General features: G+C 39.0%; 2 protein-coding genes across 4 annotated transcripts in view; one reads left to right on the top strand and one right to left on the bottom strand.

The window, feature by feature from the left end:
• The window catches only part of MIGA1 (mitoguardin 1), a 30,100-nt gene extending 11,197 nt beyond the window's left edge, over nt 1–18,903 (bottom strand). Inside the window, exons 1-6 of the mRNA XM_026037906.1 lie at nt 18,733–18,903; nt 17,054–17,231; nt 16,379–16,515; nt 15,907–16,033; nt 15,256–15,392; nt 14,500–14,623 (exon numbers count right to left, since the gene is read on the bottom strand). Of these exons, the coding sequence (XP_025893691.1) occupies nt 14,500–14,623; nt 15,256–15,392; nt 15,907–16,033; nt 16,379–16,515; nt 17,054–17,231; nt 18,733–18,831 (802 nt within the window). The 5' untranslated portion in view covers nt 18,832–18,903. The remainder of the gene's footprint in view (nt 1–14,499; nt 14,624–15,255; nt 15,393–15,906; nt 16,034–16,378; nt 16,516–17,053; nt 17,232–18,732) is intronic.
• A 968-nt stretch (nt 18,904–19,871) lies between these two features.
• Nucleotides 19,872–22,363, top strand: part of USP33 (ubiquitin specific peptidase 33) — a 32,465-nt gene continuing 29,973 nt past the window's right edge. For 2 of the 3 annotated variants that reach the window (XM_026037897.1, XM_026037899.1), the window contains exon 1: nt 19,872–19,933. The gene's annotated coding sequence lies outside the window, so the exon portion shown is untranslated. The remainder of the gene's footprint in view (nt 19,934–22,363) is intronic. The other variant, XM_026037898.1, reaches the window with a different exon arrangement.

The raw sequence follows: 22,363 nt of genomic DNA, 5'->3' as shown, positions 1-22,363 counted from the left end.
ACATATTGGCTTTTTCAAAATTGAAAAATATCTCCTCTGTCCTCAGAGGAAAGTCCCAAGTCTGCCTAAGAATCAAGTCTAAAACTATGTGGATATTGTCTAATGATTCTTGTACAATTTTATAGGAACTTTACAAGCGTTATAGGAATGCTTACAAGAGTCATTAGTAACATCAACTAACAATACGCTACTATGCAAGTGAATGATTAACTTCCTGATAAAACATCATCTTTGCCAGATCTTTTTTTTTTTTTTTTTTTTGTTAAGATTACTGAATATGTAGTTAACTCTGAAAGGATTTGTTACACACACCTATTAAGAAATGAGAGCAGGGAAAAAAAGCAAAATACAAATAAAATTCACAGAACCCTATTTTGTTGTTCTAAATCAGAATACAGGGCGGCGGGGAGGGGAAGCTTTTATTTTCCTCCCTTCCTCCCCCACCAAAAGGAGCAAAAAGCTTTTTTTAAAAAACAATTTTTTTTTTTCTTCTTAAAGTCACGTTGTTAACTGTGGTAGCATTAATGTTTTTTACAGAACAGAAATCATTTATCTTTGGTGAAGAAGTTGCTTTTTTTTTTTTCCCTTCTGAAATATGGGCCTAAAACCTCCCCCTAGCCAAGATATTTTAACATGTATGCTGAATATGTAATACTTACATTTTCACTCAAAGAAAATTCTCATTTACTACACCAAAAAGCACAAAATTTGCATGTTATGAGAGATTTGTTTCATAAAAGGCTGGTAGTGCTGAGTGAAATACTAACATCTTTGCAAGTGATACATCCAATACAAATCAGTTTACTAAATAAATAAATAAAAAGGTGCCTTGTGAGCTATTTCTGGCTTTACAGTTATCACCACACCCCAATATCCTAAAATATCCTTAGCCAAGCAGGTGCTTATCAATACTCACGCTGTGCAGGGAACACCATTATGAAAATGTTTGGGCAAAAATTAAGTTACAGCTGGAGGACATACCACACAAGTACCAGGGGAACATTATTAGCCACAAGAACATGAGAAAAGAGATGGCAGCACAAGGAGAATCCAGGAATGAACAGCTGCGAGGAGAAGCCACCCACCAGAGGCTGCATCTGCTGGCAAAGACATCCCAAGTTCTTATGTCCTCTAACACATGAGAGAAAGAAATCCTAGTGGGCAYGTGAGCTTCAAATATACTTTGCTTAATTGAGCAGCCAAGGCTTTATTTAGGGCTCGTTTGTCTTTGTAAAGAGGCTGGAGGATCAGGAGTAATTTCCATAGAGACTCTTAACTATAATACCTTAAAATACATAGGTCTAAAGGGTAGATTAAGGGTATCCAAAAATGTTAAGAACAGGAAGTGTGGCTTAAGCACATGAAATCAGCCCTGGCTTTGTAAGATTTTGCAAGCAGCTATCACAAACAAGGCAAGGTAAAAGAAAACCTTTCCACTTTATTTTACACGGTACTAATTTACAACCTTTGACTTTGCTGAGGTAGGGTCCTGAAGAAAGACTGACTAAAAAGCAAAACCTCTGAACTCTCCAAAAAGAATTTCAGCTTAGACAGGGAATTGTACACAAAACAACGCCTTTAAGTTCTTAAAGAACTGCATCAGTGGGATGTTACTATAGTTATGCCATGAGCAGGAAGGTGGGATGAGACAGGAAAAGCACTTATACTGAGTCAGCTTCAGCCACTGCTTTTACAGACACAGAGGAGAAAGAAGCCTTGCAGGGGATGCCAAATGGCCAGCTACTGTGGTTTGTGCTGGTCAAACCTCCCAGGCATCTTGTTTCAATCCTACACAAAGGAATTAATATAAGCAAGTTCAGAGCTCAGACATGATTTGTCATACATCTAATTCCAACTAATGTGTCACTGTCTTCCAAGTAGTTACAAGCCATCCTGTGGTTTGTCACCACTGCTGTTGAAGCATCCAAGAGCAGACTCCAGCTTTATCTACATTTTAAAATAGTCGTAACTCAAAGTGTTGAGTGAATATTCATTAAAGAGTCACCAGTCCTACCAAGCAGCTAGTAACATATTACATGCACAAAGTCTGCCAAGATGCACCTAGAAAGCAGTGAATATTACTTCACATCCCATTTACAAGCAGAAACCAAACTCCATCTTCAGACAGCACTTCTGACAACCGGTCACAAAGCAACTGGYTACAGCAGGCAGTGCAGGCACAGAGCAGGGGCACCAGGCAGATCATTCTTGATTTAACAGCTACTGTTGAGTTATGCATTTATCTTCATCAGTCAAGTATGTAGGTCCAAGAAAGGGCCTATACATAGAGGCATCTCTCCTTATTAGTTTTAACCAGAACTATTACTGACTTAAGAATAAAAACATATTTTAGATTGGGGTCTTTTGAAATTACCTAACTAAATCTTGTATTCTATCAGTACATCAGCATGTGTCATAAGTAAAACATTTCGTATTGGTCTTTGCCAAGATCACTGTGATGCAAGCCAAAATGCAAAGTACAATTGCAAGATTCATTAAAAATAAAATAGTAAATAAAGTCACAGACAACACTCTTGTGCTGGTCAATCACTCCACAATATTGATTTGCAATATTCACCATCTGGGAAGAGATGCAGCTTGCTCAATGTCAGTGAGCGTTCATACTTCCATAAGGTCCTTGCTGTGAGCACACAACTTCTTGCTCAAGAGAGCAAAGCAGTRGTTTAGTGGAAAGGACCAACTGGGAAAACTGGCGTATAGGACAGGAGGGAGCATCAAGTATTCACAGTCCCACCTTCCTCCTAACAGTCCCAGGCCTTCCCACGTTCTCACCCAGCTTCAGCTGGGCTGGGTGCTGAGCCTTCAGTGTGTCCCTCCCAAGGGAGGCCTCAGCACTTGATATGCACAGAACGAGTGGCTGCTGCTGTGCAAACCCAGGAACAAATTCTGCTTCCTCAGTAAATGCTGACGTAAACGACCTTTCATGCTCCACTTTCCAAACATAGTGACAGTATCTCAAGGCCCACACAAATACTACAATACTTTTACACAGGTTAAAAAAAAAAGTGTTTCCCCAGACACTGGCGACTTACCCAGTTACCCTTATTAAAATATAAGTGAATGTTGATCCACTTAGGGCTCCATACTGAGGTACCCTCACCAATTTCTCTGTTGGTTTGCTAAAAGATAACATTAGAGTTAGCCTTTGCACATGGCTGCAGGACAGTGGGTTACTACTGCACTGCTTCACAAAGGCCTGGTTTTATTCCTTTGATAAAATCTTTAACCCCAAAGGAGTTTAGCTCATTAAAACTGTGTATATACTATGTACAGAATTATGTACTATGTGCGTAAGTAATCGTTGTAGCCTAAATAAACATCAACACATCTATAGAAAGAATTTAAATATAGTATATTTCTTATAATCTATCAAAGCTACTTTAGAAACTGCATCATGGTAACTGAGAGTATTAGGAAATATTATATAATCCTTACATTTTGGAATGGTTATAAATTGCATGATTCTATCAAGATTTAAATCAAGAAAATGAAAAAAATGTGATTTGGCTTATCTTAATTCCAGATCTATAATTGATAGCTAAATCTGTATACATAACCTATTGTTTATAGGTTATAGCCTATATGCAGGTATAACCTACGCGTATGGCATAYGCATATGAAATTAAGGCACTTACATGTTCACTTCCCTGCAGCTCTGTTCTGCCTCCGCTTGATGTGGACATGTGATCCTGAAACAAATCCTGCATAAACTGTGTGGGCAGCGTTAGGTTTCTCTCCATCATACAGGTTTTCTTTGAAAATGTAAAGCTCATTATTTCTATCTGCAAGTCATAAGCTTTGAAATTTATACCGAGTTACAGGATTTTGGGGAAGCAACTTTTCTTTATCCTGAAGCTAAAAATTGGTGCTTCTTATCTAATTTTAAGGTCAAAACTTCTATCCCTCAAAAGGGGAATTTGATTTCTGTTCACCCTTCTGTCTTCGATTCTTATAAAGAAGATAAGTCAGCTTCTGTAGTCAGATTTGATTTAAGAAAGAAGATAATCAAGTCTGCACAGCTTTCTAATCTGGACAGATTCTGTTTAGATCAATGTGCAGCCAAAATTTTCACTTTCTCCTCTTCATAGGAATACTCCATTCTCCTGTAATTTAGCAAGCATCATATCTATTCTGGCCACAGCAAAGTCTAGTTTGAATTCCAGTGAGGCTTATTTTAAAACCCAGGCTGTCCACTGGGGATTTATGGCACAGTGCTGTGAGGACTGCCAGATGCCTTAGTCATCAGATTTGAACGTCACTGCCTTTTCTTAGTTTTTCACATTCTAAAAGCAAGAACAACATACCACTTTTTGCACAGGCACTTTCCAGTGACAATAAAAAGGTCTGTTCAGCCACTGTGTGATAACACATTAACTCATTGTGATACAGAGCAGATTTAAAATACAACGTCATGCTTACAGGAGAAGGAAATGAGCCTAATTGAGGCTTATTTCAGACATCTACATATGCATGGTAGGTAGTGATATCTTCTCATCAGTTTTGAGAGGAGTCTCAAAGGCAAGTGAGCCTCTTAACCTCTTTGGCCTCTGTGCTAGCACACCTGTGCAAACCTCCTGACATCTGTGAGCACTTAAAGCAAGGAAGTGCATTAGTAGTGGTACCCTTTGCTTCTTTCCAAAATAAGTCACTGTCACTCTCCTTACCACGCGGTTCTTGGGAGCAGTTAGTAGAGATGCTCAGTGATGAAAATGGGGCAAAATTAACCAGCAACTTGAAATCTGCTGCTCTAGAAAGTTCTATAAATGTTTTTATATATATACACATATTTATGAAAACAAACGAACAATCTGCACAAGAATATTCTGTTTATTTTGCTGGATAGTGAAAGGGTATGTGAGCACCTGGCATATTCCCTTTGAAGTGAGATTTTAAGAGATTGACAGCAAAGGTTTCCTTCAAATAGTATGTTATCCATCAGGGATGTACACACTTCAGAACAAGACAGACTGATAGAGGATTTATTTTTTTGTCTTCCATTGTAAGACAAATGTACTGTCTAACCATCAATAATTAATTTTAATAGCTATTAAAGCTATTCTTAAAACAAACAATAATATGCCCAAGATTCAGGTTTTCTTTACGAATGTGCTAAGAAAGGAAAGATTTGTGTCTTCCTATCTCAGGAATTAATAGACAGATAAAAAGACAGTATTGAAAGCCTATTTGACTGCTGACACTGAGCTAAGCCATCACTAAGCTAAGATATGCAAACATGTATTTGATTTGGATTCATACTCAAATAAATTTCAGAGTGAAGATTCTAGTATTATGCTTGACACAAATCTACCAGACATGAGGCAGCTTCTACAAGGACAGCACAGTACATGCAGCTTTCACTTGGATTTCAATGTAGAAAATTCTTACAGAATTCTGTCCATCCCTAGTGAAACCATTCTGGAACATGACTGGCTTCTGTAAATTCATATGCTTTATGAATCTCGGTTAGAGAGACACATACTTAACTTTAAACGGTGAAACTTAAAAAAAAAAAAATAAGAGAGAACACTTAAGTGCCCTACTGCTAGAGTGACACACATTCCACTTGCATTTGGCAGTAGGAAAGCATGAGACAGAAATCCCTGAAAGTTGTACTGAATGAAGAGCTCTTCCTCTAGACCTTTAGTTTAATATTATTTTTTCAAATACCAAATGAGAACAAATTAATAACAGCTGAGGTTGCTAAATATACTAGTAATAACATATTAATACATTTATTTTGCTATAATTAGTGCAACTTGTCCCTGAAAGAAAATTTGTTATTGATTTAAAGTCAGCAGCTGCTCAGACACATGTAGTAAGCAGATGTACTTGTAGTATATAGTTAATATATTTAATATCTATGGTAAAATAAGCTAAGTTATAGTAATAAAATAAAAAAAGTTCTGATAATACAGAATATCTATGTAGTGATATTTTATGTTTACCTTTAAATACTTGCAGGCTTATCTACATGTAGAACAAGGGCAGCTTTAAATAGCAGCAGAAAGAATAAAGTCTGGTGTGATCAACATGTGCTCCGAATCAGATGTTCTGCAGTGCTATGACACAACCAGTCTTATTAGGTAGAGTAGGACATAGCGCAAACTGAGAGTAATTTGACAGAAGTTTCACTCGAGCCTTAAAAAAAGATCTATCAGAAAGAAAACAATCCSTAGTCCATAATTAATCTTTGTAATAGTTTTAGAAACTGAGTGCACAAATACATACATAGGAGAATAATGATATATTAAATAAGTTTTAGTTCCTCTATTGTTATTAATCATGGCATATTTTCCTGTAACTTTCCAGAAAGACAGATTCATTCCCACCAACAGGTTCAACTTTGAAATATTTCACGCCGAGAGAGAAGCTTAAGAAGTTAAGTTGCCTTCCTTAGGCAAGGAAAGTTTTATATCCAGGCTACTTGTCCAGCGAGAGGAAGCCGCACACTCGCTAAACAAACGTGTCCTGCGGTAGCACTGGGGTCTGGATGAGGCTAAATAAGATGCCCAGTGTCCTGCAGCTGCTGAGTAATGGCCAGTGCGGATGTACTACAATTCCCTACGGCAGAGATTGATGGGTCAGAGGAGTTAACTCAGAGGAGTTAAGCAGCAGCAGGATTTAAACACACCAGCCCAGAGTTTACCAAAATACTCACTCATTTTAGAGAAACAATACTTACCTCATAAGCCTTGAAAATAAGCTGCTGGTAAGTTTTAGCTACATTGCAAGCTATTGAATAACTAAGGGAAATATAACACATAGAGTTGCATGATGCTGATTTTATTTAATTCTGCCAATATTACATTTTGATATTATAGCCAAAAGCAGAAAGATAAATTGTAGTTTGTGTTTTCATGATTAAGCTACCTGAGCTGAGAATCCTGCAATCTTTCTGAATTCTGAACACTGTTTGTATTCCCCCTACTCCCAACTCTGTCTCTCCTTCTTCCACTTTGTCCAAGAATATTTCAGACAAGCTTCTCTTAAAATAGAGCTTAATGTAAGAATAAATTGTTTTAGTAGAAATTCTAGACCAAGAATTGGCTGTACAGGCCAAAACATGCTCCTGATCCTCAGTTTATATAACCTCACACTGCAATATTCCAGCCAGAAAAATAAACACTTATCCCACCCTTACAACTTGCCATCTGTCTAGTATGATTTTCTTGCCCCTGAACATTAATACTCAGAATGCATATAAACACACAGAAGTATATGTACATCCTTTTTTTGGTAAGAAAAAGAATTTGTAAACTATTACTTTTAAAAAACATATCACATGAATATATAAGAGAAATAAGAACAGCTTTTCCTTTAGGAAAGGCTGGCTCCACTTATTCCATATACCATTACTCAGAAGTATGCAAAATGAGGACAAGTTGACATTTAATCAGGCCCTCAGAGGGTGAGGAAAATGAGCACTTCTCCTTACACAAAAAAGTGGTACATATATTTATGTGCAACTTTGGAAAAAAAAAAAGACAACTCTTTTTTTTTTTTTTTTTCTCCTTTTGAGAAACAACAAGAAATCTGACTTTCAAAAGAACTCTCCAGAACAGGGTGAGTTGCTCGGTGCAGCTAACAGCAGCAGACTGGTAAGGCCAGTGAACAGGMTATTAAAGGAACACTCAAAAATAAATCTACACTACAAATAACAAATTCCTAAAGGAAATTTAAGTATGAAATCAGTGAACTATTAATTGCAGCGTGCAACTTGCCACTTAAGCTAATGACAAARATAAAAGGCAACAATACACTAAAATCTTTAAGTTGTTCATTAACTAATACACAAGAAAGAACCACCACCAACCTTAGCTACATGAACACAAGTAATGGGCTTTATACTAAGAACAGCTGATACAAGATGCATGTGTTTGTTCTTTGCTCCTCTAGCTGCCAATACAATTAGAATGATGAAATTAGCAGAAAACAAAAATATTCCACAATAAGCCCCTATTCTGTCTATATCTTAAAGCATATATTATACTCTGTGGTTCATATTTATGAATATATGAATTGCATAATTATATAGAAGAATAATTATATACAAATATAAGTCTATAGGTTTATATAAATTCTGGTCAGGAGCATTCAGAAAGCTAACTAGGATAATCACAGGTACAAAATGATTTTCACACAGAGATGAGACCTTAAAAGAGCCAGATGGTCAGATGCAGCCTTGGCTACCTCAGCCTAACCGCCGTAGGGAGCCACAAGGCTGCCAGCGAAGGCTCTTTGATCTTCACTTCTTACACTCCTCTCCAATCTACTGCCAGCCACTGCTGGAAAGAAGATATGGAACTAGATGGACCTATAGACTGACGACCTGTCCAGCTGTTTTTACACTCTTAAGTGAATTGCAGTGTCACTTTCCTTGCTGTTAAATACAATTACTATACACTGCAGTTGTGGGGTAAACGTAAAATATACTGATGAGTCAGTATATGAGTCAAGTAGCCCTACCCGAACAGTACTGCAAGGCTGTAATTACATACATAATACTACAATGATGCAGAGAAAAGACAGTCTTGCTAGTAAGATCTTATAAAATGAAGACAGTTGAAAGTTAGAGCTTGCAAATACAGAATACAAAGGTATAGGGAACTGTAGAGCTTCAGTGTATTTTCCCACTTCTATCACGTAAGCTTCTGTTGAGGTAGACAGAGTATAATGGGAAAAATAAAATGGAGAAAGTGACTGTAATTTGCCTGGGTAACTCAAAGAAACCAGGAAGCTGCTGGAAAGAAGAAACCTCAGGAAAGATGATAGCAGCTGTTCACATGTTTTAAGGGAACACACAGAAACAGTGGAGAAGCAGCAGACAGATTTTGCCTTAAAAGAACTAAGAGTAATGCCTGAACAGCTAATGGAACAGAGTGGACACTGGTTCTACTATGAGCAGCCTTACCTAGAAAGAGTAGCTTTTATTTAATTTGAAAGCAGCAGCTGATGGAAAAGGAGCCTCCTTAAGGGAGAGACTAGCTATCTGGTCAGATAGYGAGCCAAGATGGTTTTAGAAACAACATGCAAGCCTATCTGAGGGGGGCAAGTTGTAAATGGACAAGGTAAGACACAGCATTAGCCAAGAGCAGAGACAAGGGCTCAAGCTCTGCTGTGGCTGTAGGACAGAGAGCAGACAGGTTTCAGATGCCATTTAAGGAAAAGCAACTACGTGTATAAATAGCCTGCACGCTCTCATCTAGAGAGCAAAGCTGCTGGGCAAATGGGTCCTCAAAAATCAGAAACACATGTTCTTGCAAAGCATACTTGACGTGTTTTCAGAAATTTCTACCCGCATCACCCTTCAGTTGACACACAATAAAAGACCGATTTCTCCTATGCTGGTTCAGTGCAAGGTAAAATGGGTTAGCTCAGGCCAACGCTGAAAAGATTTCAAATGAGCTGCTCTACAATRGAATAAAAAGGCATCTAAACTGCTCTTCCAAGATGTACACAAACAAAATGCTCAGGTTATCAATTACCCATATGAAGCTAAAGATCATCAAATACTAACCTGATTCAGTACATGCCTCTTCTTCTAAGCAGAGCTATTCTACATTTTTATCATAGTACTGCTAAAATTAACAAAAGAGTACGACTGAAAAATGAAAGGCATTACAGTCCCTTTATTCATGCATATTTTTCAGAAAGACTTCTGTTTACAGTTTTTAATCTATTTTGTAACTGATCTTACTCTTCTATTCAGCATTCTACATTTACAGACTCCTTAGATAAGAAATTCCCTGATGCAGTTTATAACAAAATTGTTATTAATATTGGAGAACTATGCCCTTAAAGACTTTTTCAATATTGCTTTTAGCAGAAGCCACATTATCCAAATCAAATATCTGACATTTTAATATCTATGGTGAGTCAGAAATGAGTTAGACTGAACTTTTTGCTGTAAGAGACAGTCAGTAATAGCCAGCAAGGTTTAGCAATTATTAAACTTTTGTCAACTGTACTATCTTAATTATGTCCAAAAGCTGTAAGCTATTTTTTTTTTTTTGTTCTTTCATTTTAATAGGAATGGAATGATTTTTATGGGCTTTCACTCAGGGTTAGCAATATTGTTTTTGTTGCTTTAGAAGAACATTTCTTGCAATGAAAATGTTTCCACACTTAACAAAACAAAACCCAAAAACTATTTTTTCCACTTTTGGTTCAGCTTGAAATACCCATATCCCAATTATGTTTCAGCCTCTACAAAAGGCTGTGTATTTTCCTGAGAAATAAAGCTATTGACTGTCAATTTTTCCTTAGAGTACCAAAATAGGTAAAATATTTCAAACTATTGTAAAAAGAAAAAAGTTACTTCAARATCATTTTCAAATCATAATTAATATATACTATTAGAAAGCAAAATTAAGTGCATTATAACAAATTTCTCACCATCTGACCAGGACCTTCCTGAGAATTATGAATACAGAAGCTTGTCTTGTGTGTAACCGAATATAACAGTACTCACAGACTCAAAACTTTTCCATTAATGTTTCAAAGACAAGAAGCAAAACTACAGGCACAAAATATTCACCYGTGGACAGCAAAACACCACAGAAGTTTGGGCTAATAAGAACACATAAAAATGAACTTTTAAACTTGTAATTGATTATACAAAGGTTTTGTTTATTTTCAAAGCTGCTGGGGGAAGGGTTTCTAATAGGCAAGTATGTTCTCTGAAGAGTTTCATCACTGAGTGCTGTGCTCATTCTCTCCAAAATGCCAGACATATCTTGGAGTGTGAGAAGAAAATTAAAAAAAGAAACAGACAAGCCTACCATGAAACCCACCCAACAGCACAGATCTCCATCTTTTGACTGTGATAACCTAAACAATCTGTTTTAAATGGTACAAATAATATAAAATAAAAATGCTAGTAAAAACTTTTAAGTAAGAATAATTTAATTGATGCATAGGTTGTAGAATTACTGTTTTGTTTAGGTGCCAGCATAAACATCACCACTGGCTGGAGTGCCAGCATTCCTTTCTTTTAAGCATAGAAACCAAAATAATAATGCACTAGAAACTCAGTCTTGAGAGAGATCCCAACAAGTGGAGGATTTTGCCCTTTAACCCACAGTTCTGCTCATAAGTGAAGCTGTTATTTCCCTCCCAAACCTTTGCCTTCCCCACARTTTAGATGGGCTAACATTTCAGTCTGCTAGAAGGGAGGTCTAAACAGAACTTTCTTCCAGAATGGACTACAGGGTATTGAAAGCTTTAAACTCTCTACCCCCTCATATCCATCACTCAGGGGAGAAGAAGAAAAAAAAAAGGAAAAAATGCAAAAAATGTGTACTTTGTTTCATTGTTTTCTGCCAATTGCCTTCCTCCCGATTCAGCACAGGAATGGGCGTTCCTAATTCAGGATTCCTCATGCCTGCCCGAGGAAAGCCTATTTCTAAGTTTCCCAGGTCGTTTTACAGTCTTAAGAGGATAAGTGTAAAAAGAGAAGAGCAGTTTAGCCCCATAAACTTGTTCTTATTTCTACTAACATGACAAAAAGTGTTTCTGCTACAGGAATCTTATTTTAGTTCTGCATTTGCTACTTTATATGGTAATTCTCTAAGTCCAGTGGAGAATGCCTCGAGAGTGAGCATAATTCTATTCCATTATTTAAACTATCCAGAAATGTAAGCCAGGCCTTTTTTCATTGTTTATAACTCAACTAGAGCTTACAGAGAAATATATCTGGAAGTGCCAATTTACACTGAACGGATAAAACAAAAGGCAGCTAAATCACAGCACGCAAGCACTTCAAGCAGTGATTGACTGCTCTGATAACTCATCTTATACCAATCACAGCAGACAGAAAAGAACATTTCAGGCCATGTCATGAGAGAGGGAGTAGCTGTAGTGACAAGCTCCAGACTAATAAGAGGCCTCCAGGTAATTAACTTCTGCCTCTCCTCTGCAGCACATTAACATTAGCTAATTGTTTAACAGGGCTACCAGCTTCAACAAGCAAGKGGGATCACAAACTTGTGGTGTGACAATTGTTTGCAATTATGGTATAAGACACGCATATGCCAGAGGAGGAGGAGGGTGGGGGGCAAATCATTATGTCTAATATGGATATATTAAAAAAAAAAACTTATAGAAAAAAAAATGGAAAAGTCTCAGAAATTTATGTAGTTTCTGTATCTGAAAGTTTCCTTCCTGATGTAATTTGGAGCTCACAATACCCTACAGCTTCAGAACAAGAAMTACTACTCAGACCTTTATGAAGTACATGTCTTGATAATACTTAATAGCTTTTATCCAACTCTCAGAACCCCGTCTCCAGCTGTGGTTAATCGAGTACTTCAGATGGAGAAAGTGAAAGAAAAAAAAAATCACAAATCATATCTAAGCACAATGGGGGGGAAAAAATGTGATAACCCTTGCAGGCAATCAGCTGAAGCCCTGAAGCATAAGCTTTTGTTATAAACATTTTAATGACAAGCTACAAGTGTCATGAACCTATTGAGAATAAAAGATTTTTCCTGCTCACCCCAAGTCCATGAAAGAAGAAAAATAAAGGAAGACATATTTAAAGAGCAGAAAGATCCATCTCTTCTCAAAAAAGAATAAAACACCTTAAAAGAGTGTGTCAAAACCCCTGTTTGTCTAAAACTAAAATACTTCCAACAGTGTTCCAGAGGGAACTTTCTTCAAATGCTAACTTAATTCACTTAAACAACCAGCCACTGAGTCTAATCATCATCTTGTGAGCAAGGTCCAAGTCTTTTACAAACTTCTCCCTTGACTGTGTAAAGTAGTATAAAAATAGTAGCAATAAGCAGCAACAATAAGTGTTCATTGTCAGTGAGTTTATTTTTACCCATCTAACACAGGCTGTATCAGTTCCAAGTAACGGAGAGGTCTGAAACTTGCAGCCAAGACCTAGCTACCATAAAACCACGCTGAATGGCACCAAGTACACTTTTATCACTTACTCTATGCTAACAGAGCTGCAAATTAGCAGCACTTATTTCACTGCCACCACATTTACTCTGCAGTTCCTTGTTCAGCCTTAGCTTTTAAAAGAAAACTATCTATCCCTTCCCCCCCCCAAAAGAAAAAAAACCCAAAATCAGCATTCTTCCAGCATTTGAAATATCTTCCATTTTCCAAGATTAGTTAATAGTAAAAGACAGACCACAGTGCTATCCTTATTGGGTTTCTTAAATAAGTTCTAAGTGTAAGTTATCCAGGACCATTGATTTTTGATTTAGCAGATGCTGCCTGTTTTGCCACAAATGATACACTGTCCTATCAGCAGCAAAGATGTATACATGCTCCTGTTTCATGTCAGACACAGAGCACATTCACTTCAGCCCCTAAACGGCGTTCTGAAAGAATGAAGTGCTTCCAATATACTACTTGCTGGTTAAATTACAAATTCAAGATGACCAAAAGAGCTCTGAATCTCAAACAGTCAAGCACTGTTCTCTCCACTCATCTGGGCCTGCACAGATAAAACTCATAATAAAGCAACCAACAATCTCTACTCGGAAGACTGCAAAATGATTTCTACAAAGAATGTTGGATAGAAATTCAATTGCTCAGAACATTTTTGGGAAACAAGCATCGAAATATTGCACCCAGATAATATCAATTTTAAACATTTCTAGAGTAACTTAGCAATACAATAACTGTGTTGAATGATACACCAAGCCTTTAGAAGATAATTACCTTAATTTTGTCTGAAGACAGAAACTATGACTAAACTTGTAATTTAATAATGGATATACACCACAATTTTAGAAGAGGCTTAGGATCTTAAGTACCAAAATACAACATCAAAATTCTCTTTAGTTTCCTGAGTGACATTAACGTGTGTACACAAGTATGTCAGAAAGCCAGCTTTGACCTAAATTTAACTCGTACCATACTCAGAGCCGTATTCAGTGGCTGAAGGAGGGTTTGCACTGCCACCTGGTGCCAGGCAAGCTGCAGCCTGGCAGACAAGGCTACAGACCAAGAAGTATCCAAGAAGAACATGTGCTGCCTTTTAATTTTGTCAGCTATTTGAAATTAGATGTTCTTGAATTATGATATTCTTGAATTATGAAAGAGCTAAATAGCATCAGTTTTCAGCATCAGAAAACTGCAGCAGAGTCTGGTTGTTTTCTTGCAAAACTTTTTGAAACTATGATGGGGAAAAAATACATACAACTTTGAAATACTCAAGTACCTCAATGCTATAAAAAAGGGATTATATATTCTTACTGTTTAAGTATTTCAATATCTGAGGCAACATAAACTTCAGAAATTTTAGGAGTATTCTGAAAATTATTAAGTACATTGAAAACCCAGATAGGAAAAAAACATACTTCCAGTTCATTAGATAATACTTAGCAATAAGAATAACATAGAGTCAGTTTATTCATATATTGTTTATTTACTGATACAATTCCATTCACTTCAGTCATGTCCCCCTACAAGGGGCATTATTACAAGCAACAGGATTGTAAAAGTAGGAGTACTCACCAATATCATTAGCTAAGGAAGCAGGATCAGAAGCCCCAAGGGTTGCCTCAAACTCTTCCTGAAGACGATAAGCTCTTTGAAGCAAAGATTCAAGCTTATGAATGAATTCAACACTAATGATATCCTACAAGAAGAAAGGAATTAAAATTGTTATTTGTTTACAATCTAAAAGGCTTAAAAAAAAAAAAAAGAATATTATGCCTTAAAAAAAATTCATTGTGCTCCACTAGTTTACCCCCAACAGTATAATGACATCCAAAATATACCACCTTTCTAGACAGACACACACACACACACACACACACACACACACACACTTTATTTAATGTACTAATGTTAAAATCTAGGTTTAAAAGTACTTTTCAATTGTGATGCTTACTGCACTAGAAATAAATAGTGTTTCTTTTAAAAAATTTTAGCATTTAGTTCATGTGAACAAAGGAATACAAAATAAAGTTCAATTACATTATTTCATGTGTGTTCATCTTTCTCAAGACCTGTACCTGTGCTAAGGAGACTCTCTAGGAGGATTCTTACAGTCCTGCAAAATAGAGATGACCCAATGGATCTGGTTCAGAAAAACAGCTAAAAGAAGTGCTTGGTGGCTTTTTAATCCTTTAAATAGAACATTACTACACGGGAAGTCATAACTTGCACTCAGTTTTAGTAACTGCATTAGAAATTGAGAATATCGAGGTAACAAAACCCAATGAACTGTCAAGGAGCAGCAGTATATGACAGCTTGAATATACTTACTTCTACACTTTCTTCTGCAATTGCATCTCCTGCTCCTAGCTTGATGGAGCTACAACTTGCTTCATCTTCTGCTTGCCTGTTACGGAAAGTTAATGCCTGCTCCCACCGGCGCAGCGCCTCCTCGAAGAGCTCCATACCTAGGAATACATCAGGAATACCTCCTTTCCATCAAACACACAGCCTCCATATGTCTTCACATTTTAGAGTCACTGGAAACTACGTGGACAATAAGAATTATTACAGTAGAAATGTAATTTTTTTCAACAATTCCCAATCTTAAAAAAAAAAAAAAGGGTTTTTTTAATAAGGTAAAGAAGTTAAAGAAGTGATTAAAGTAACAATCTCTAGCGATATTTTTTCCAATTTTTAATTTATATTTTAACAGTAAGCTATAAAATATGTTTTTAAGAAACTCCAAATGAAGCAAGACTTCGGTATTTTATGGAAATGTTCTTTAAACACATGCCTACAGAAAGACATTTTTCTAAAACAGATTATTCTCACAGTACAGGACAAAGAATAGGCTTGCAGGACACTAAGAATGACACAATAATATTGTGTCACTATAGCAAAGTGTCACCTTGCTAATAAAAACAATCATATACTTTCTCATGATGCTGCTAGATAATGAATTTTCTTACTATAACCTACCCATCAAATACAAGTTTTCAGGCGTGGTCACCGGAATATTGACAAGCTTAATATCATCTTCATCTGCTTTATCCCAGGAATTGGAATTGGCACAAGCACAACTGTGACAAGAGGTAGCACTTTGAACCTGAAGCAGAGGGAAAAGCAGCATTATCTTACTGACCATCCTAAAAAATACATTCCTACCACAGTCCGTTACAGTCCAGGCTGTATATGTAGTCTTACTTTTTGAAGTACTTTCAAAAGGGAAATAGTTTCTGTTGGCGATGCTGAAAATCATTGTACTATTTTTACAATGCTCAAAGTGAGGCAGCCTTCTTCATATATCATCCATTTTCTGGGCAGTCAGCATGCCTACCCTTCTGAAGCTCTGCAGATTGCTCAGGAAAGTTGTTCCAGCTCAGTAAAACCATTAGGTGCATTGCAGTGCAGGTTAACAGACACAAAAGAGCCTTAAGACATCTTCACTTACCGAGGCCAGACTCTGAACTGAACCAGAGTATTTACTGAAAAGTCCTCCATTTGCATAGATACAAGACTGAGATCCTTTTTCCTTAGCAGAGCTCAGAGAAAGAGTCAAGTTTTGCCGGCTACTGGAACAACTGGAACCTAAGAGATACAGTCATTTTAAAGCTGCTGCCAGCTGAAAGCATTGTATTTTTGTATTACCAAGAATTATCAAGAATTGTTTTCAAACTTTTCTATAAAATTCAGTTCAGAAATAAACAATTGCTTCATTTACATTTCCATATTAGAACTATGAATTTAATATTCAGAATATCTACAACAATATGCCTGTAAGCATAATCATTCACCCAGCCTATAGAAATAACTATCTTTTTTTCTCAGTATACAGATACCTCCAAAAGAACTATAAACTCAAGAGTTAAGACAGTTTTGATAGTGATTAAACAATGATTAAATGCTAGCTTTGAGAGTAATACTTGCTAACTTGTAAAATACTGTAATTTTGTTCTTAATTTTCTTATTCTTCCTTTAATAATGCAAATGTGCACAGCATTAGAAGGAAAACAGTTTGTTTCACTACTACGTACTGTTATGCACACTCATTCCCAGCCCCATTTCTCCTCTTCCCTTCCAAAAAGCAAACAAATAGACAACCAAAAATTGGGGTTCCTTCATGTACCTTTTTCTGACGCAGCTGCTTTGGTGCATTCTATTACTATATGACCTGGCTCCCACGGTGCCCCTTTCCTGTTCTTCTTTCCACGCCTTCTTTTAAAGTGATGAGCCAGAAAAATAACAGATATTGCGCTCACTGCTGTTACTGTAAACAACTTCTTTAGCCCAGGGGAAAGCTTTATCTGAAAGTACAAAAGCGTTGACCACATTGTAAACTTAGCTTGCCTCTTAAACTTGCCTCTTGCTGCAGGGTGACCAACCTAAGATATACCTTAGGTTTGAAAAAGGTAAGAGATGCTGCTCTCACAGAACCTGAGAAATCCCCAACTCTGAACAAGGACACACTTCAACTGCTTCCTAAATGTTGTGGCGGACAACAGGTGAGACAAGGCTCTCTCACAGATTACAAGCAGCTGGTGGGGGACAAAATGAATAGTTGCACTGCCAATACTTCAGGACCAACTCTAACATACGCTCTAAATCCAAAAATTAATATACTCCTATGGGAAAACAGGTAAACAATTTTCAGGCTTTTTTTTTTTTTTTTTAATGCCATGACAATGCAGGGTTTCAGTTAGTTCTCTAATGGGAAGAAACAAAACAAAAATAACAACAACTAAACACCATAAAACCCCCAAAACATTAAGTAGTAGCTCACAACTCCAGCCCTAGTTTTTTTTTTTTTTTTTTTTTTTTTTTTTGTTTCCCCAAATAATTCAGACATATTTCACTCCATCACTTATCACACACACATGCAGTTAATTACAAGCAACAGAAGGCTCTGAGTGTGCACAACACAATTATGGTTCCTCCTTCCTAACTTCGACATCAAGGTGCTCTAGGGACAACTCAGGTCTTACAGCTCCCTGCAGAGAGGGAGTGTCAGCTTTACAATCCTTCCAGGTTTTATCAACCTGAAAACTAAGATCATAATGCATGCATCTCTCAGATTTGAAGGACAGCTATCCATGTTGCTATTCATTTAATGAAAACTAGCCTACAAGATTAACAAAATAAATGAAGATAAACCACACTGCAGTCATCTGTAAAAGTAAATATTATGATTAGTAGGCATTTAAGATTTTCTTTGCAGAAGATCATTCTGTGAAAACAACTGAAAAAATAAGGAACTCCTCATTATTGGTTTAAACTTAGTCTTTTCTTTAAAAACAATGAAAAAAACCACTGCCTTGTTTTAATCATGCAGCAGATGTTTAATCAAATTAAGTGATTCAATAACTACAGCATTTTTAAAATTTGCATTAATGAATTATTATTCAGATTAAATTTGTAAGTGGCACCGGCAATCTAAAAAAATGTTTCAGATGACACACATAATATTAATCAAGATTTCATGACAGACATGTTTAGCTTGACTGACGCATTCTACAAAAAGCAAACAAATGGAAAATTGGGATATTTGATCAGAATCATTCTGCTATAATGTTTATTCAGCAATAAGAACATAGCACTGCACAGGAAGTGCRCTCTGAAGTCTGATGATGCTGTACAGTTAATCAGTAGGAAAAAAACCCCACTTTCACTTTAGTTCAATGTTCTAAATAAATTAAAAATCAAGATATTCCTTGCAAATATAAGTCATATTAAGCACAGAGCACTGAATGCAGTTAAACATGCAACAGTACATTATCAGTGACAACATTCAGATAATTCACACKTTACCTGGCTAAGAGAATAGTACCAAGAAAGGGGAAGCTGAAACACCCGCGAAGCTGCTGTCCTCAAAGAAAAGCGAGTCTCACCAACARCTTCTTCTGACATGGCTCCTTCTCTCCCATAACCTCGTTAACGGGAAGGAGCCGAAGGCAGGAGCCGCAGATGGTCTCTGGCACTCTGTTAAASGAAGGACACACATTACATTGGGTAACACGAGCCTAGCATAACTCCCTTCTGAAAGCATAACACTCTTCCACAGCAAGTACAGGGGGCTTGTTTGCATTTATCTGAAGAAAAGTGAGATCTGTGCAGCACCTCAGGACGTGAATAAGCTGCCTCGGCTTAGGCCCGGTTTAAGGGCTCGGAGCAAGGCCCCGTGGGGCTCTGCCCAGGGCTCGGGCACCTCTAAATCGCTGCTCCCTTGGTGCGCGCCGCGTTATTCACAGAAACAGCCCCGTGCCTGCACTTGAGATCCGTATTCTGGGGAAGAGCACCTATCTCAGCCAAAAGACTCGGGAAACTCAGAAGTGCTTGCGAGCAGCCAGGAAGTTTTCCTCATATTCGATATTTCTTTCTATTTTTTTTGCGGACACACGACGCGATACAGACACTAGAGCCTGGCAAGCCTGGCCCCCGCCTCCCGCCCCCGGGACAGGGCCAGGAGCCCCCGCCGGGGCCGCCCGCGGCCCAGGTAAAGGCGGGAGGCCGCGCGCCGGGGCCGCCGCTCCCCGTTACCTGCCGGGCGCTGCGGCGGCGCCGCGGGCAGCAGCGACCAGCGCGGGCGGCGCCTCCGCACCCGCCCCGGCGCTGCTAGGAGACAGCGCCCATCCACTTCCGGCGCGCGCGCCTAGTAGAGCCCTACAATCGCCCAGATACTTCCGCTGCGAAGCTGTCTCCGCCATCTTTGCGCAGGGCAGGCAGCTCCTCTCACGACTGGATGAGTAAGGTAGAGCGAGAGCCTGGTGCCACCATCTTTGTGCCGGGCAGCGCTCACGTGAGCGGCGGAGACGCTCCGCGCGGCCATTTTTGTGCGGGGCGCGTCCTGCGCGCGGGGTTGTCGCAGGCGCCGTTAGCAGCGCCGCGGCCGCGGCTCGGCCGCCGCTTCTCTCCCTGCGGCGGCGCCGGCGCTCGGTCCCTCCGCTCAGCAGCGCAGCCGCCTCCGGTAGAGCGGGGCTCGCCGCGGCCCAGCGCGACCTTCACGGCTCCGGTGAGTGGGGGAGGCCGGCGGCGGGGCAGGCGGCGTCTCTGCCCGGCCTCCGAGCCCAGCGCGGCCGTTGGGCGGGTGGGCGCGGCCGGGCCGGAGCCGCGGGCCGGGGCTGCCGGGGCCGTCTCGGCTGTCCCCGGAGGCCCGAGCGGGGAGGAGGTGGCTGGAAAGGAGCGGGATGCGGCTGAGGTCACTCCTGCTTGTTTGTTTGTTTCTCTCTTTTTTTTTTTTATTTTTTTTTTCCCCGTGAAATCGTTCCCGTTTTACGGCATGATTCATTGTCTGAATCACTGTGCTCAAGGGGCGAAATGGGCCGGGTTTAAAACAACTAATCAAAAAAAAAAAAAAAAAAAAAAACCCAATCCGCGGTGATACCGAGTGGAAAATCACTGCGGGCCCCGGCAGGGCCCGAGGCGGGGAATCCGCTTAGAGGCGCGGCGGGCAGCGCCGCTGCGGATTAACGTTGTGCGGGAAGCGGAGCGGCGAGCGGGCCTGGGCCGGCCCTGGCGGCTGCGCTGCCTCCGTGTTGTCCCGCGCGCCCGGAGCCCGCGGGAGCGCGAACCCGTCGAGGTAGTGTCCTTTCCCCTTGCCTTGGGGAAGGGACACTTCCTTAGGGAAAGGAAAGCAAATGTAGCAAAACCTTGTAGTTGCCTCTTGCTTGGGTGAATGCTTTGTTGTGCCCCAAAACAGGCTGTTTGGTTTATTTTCTCCATCACTTCATCAGGCAGGTGTTTGTCACTTACTAGGAAAATAAGAGTTTTTATTTTAAATGTGGAAAGTCATTTTTCTTCTAGATTTTTCTTTCCAGGGAAGCTAATATAGATATTTAGACTTGATGCCTTTAAAAAAAAAGGGGGGGGGGGGGGGGAGATGGGGGAGAGAGATGGGAAATCAACATCAAAAATACCTGCTGGTTAAGAGGATATAAAGAAGGTTAGTGTGTGGAAGTCTTAAAAAGAACTTTTTTGAGTTCGGAAATAATAAAAATTATTCATGTATGTTGTTGTCATGAAATGAATCAATATCTGTGATAAGTTAGCAAAGAATCTTTTTTTAAGACCAATACAGTTTTTTAGTATGTAAGGAAAAATGTCCGCATCTTTAGCTCTGGTGGACCAGGTATCGTTTGGGTTGGATGCTGGTGTCTTTTAAGTGTGAAGACTCTCTGTGTGGCAACAAATTACTGAAACTACCAGAGYTTTTTTTTTATTATAGATTCAGTTGTGAAAATGCATTTCTGTGTCTCTGTCTTGTTGAAAAATAAATGTGATTTTTTAGTAGTGATGCACTAGAACATAACAGAGAATGAAAACCTTTCACTTGCAACCTGCTTTGCAGAGGGCAACTCTTCCTGCTCTCCTGGTTTTAAGACCTCTTTAACTGTGTGATTTCTTAAGACTTGTTTACAGGGTTTTTGATATGATAGAGCCTCCCTGGTAGGCACTGTGTGAGTCTCTGATGCTGTGGAATTTTGATAAATAATAAATAGGTTGCTTGCCTTGATGCTTTAAAGCACAGTTCACGTTTCACCAGCTGCCATGAGTAGACTTGATTTCACTAAATGAATGGAAAATATTTTTTAAGAAGAGTATGAGGTAAGTATTACAGGCTCAGTTTTATAGTGTGTGCCTCAGTGTACGTCGTAATAGGCAGGAAAAAAGAAAAAAGCATTAAGCAGTTCTGAATATTATAGGATTCAGTTGTTTGGATGATGTTGTGTTGTGACAGTGTGTGATGCATTGAGACCAGTGGGCTGAAACAAACCTTTTGGTGGAAACCATGAAGGAAGATGGGAACGTGCTTCAGGTCCTTTTCCAAATATGTGGGAAGTATTTGAGAAAGAGCTTAGCATGTGGATGTGGTTATGAGCAGGGAGTGTGAAAACTTGAGTTCACTCCCCAGGCAAGTTTTATTTCACTTTTAACCTCTGGGTGAAGCAAAGGTTGTTTTTTATATGACATGACATAGGGCCAGGTTTTTCAGCTTGTGATTTTGAAGGCTCATGTTAGTGTGTGGAATATTCCTGAAGGATCTGTGAAATGTAGCAGAAACAGATCCCTTATTGCTAACCATGTGATCCCTTGGACATTGATGGCAAATGTAGGGGTGAAGGAGGGTGAGCAATCCTGGGCTGGAATCAACAGGAGGTGCTGAAAGGGAGCAAGGGCAGGAGTGAGGGAAAAGCCACTCTTGGATTGCAAGTTCTTCAAGCCATGGAAGACGATTAGTGGTTTAGAATCCCATCTTGCAGTGCAATGAAGCTTAATGTAAATTTTTCCATATTGTTTTACTGCAGTTAGGTACCTTAAGCACCAAGATGAGTGCTACTGACTGGGAGGGAACRTGTGTTTTTTCCCAGCAGAAAGGCCCTCTGAAAGAAAGGCCGTTTACCTGCACCAGTATAGTGATAGTTTCTTTATGTGCTGAGGTTGT

The sequence above is a fragment of the Nothoprocta perdicaria genome, unplaced genomic scaffold (assembly GCF_003342845.1).
Source record: "Nothoprocta perdicaria isolate Ctin4 unplaced genomic scaffold, notPer1 scaffold_20, whole genome shotgun sequence".
In the NCBI taxonomy this organism is placed as follows: domain Eukaryota; kingdom Metazoa; phylum Chordata; class Aves; order Tinamiformes; family Tinamidae; genus Nothoprocta; species Nothoprocta perdicaria.
The sequence above is the reverse complement of the archived record's forward strand: the minus strand, read 5'-3'. Positions and strand labels throughout refer to the sequence as shown.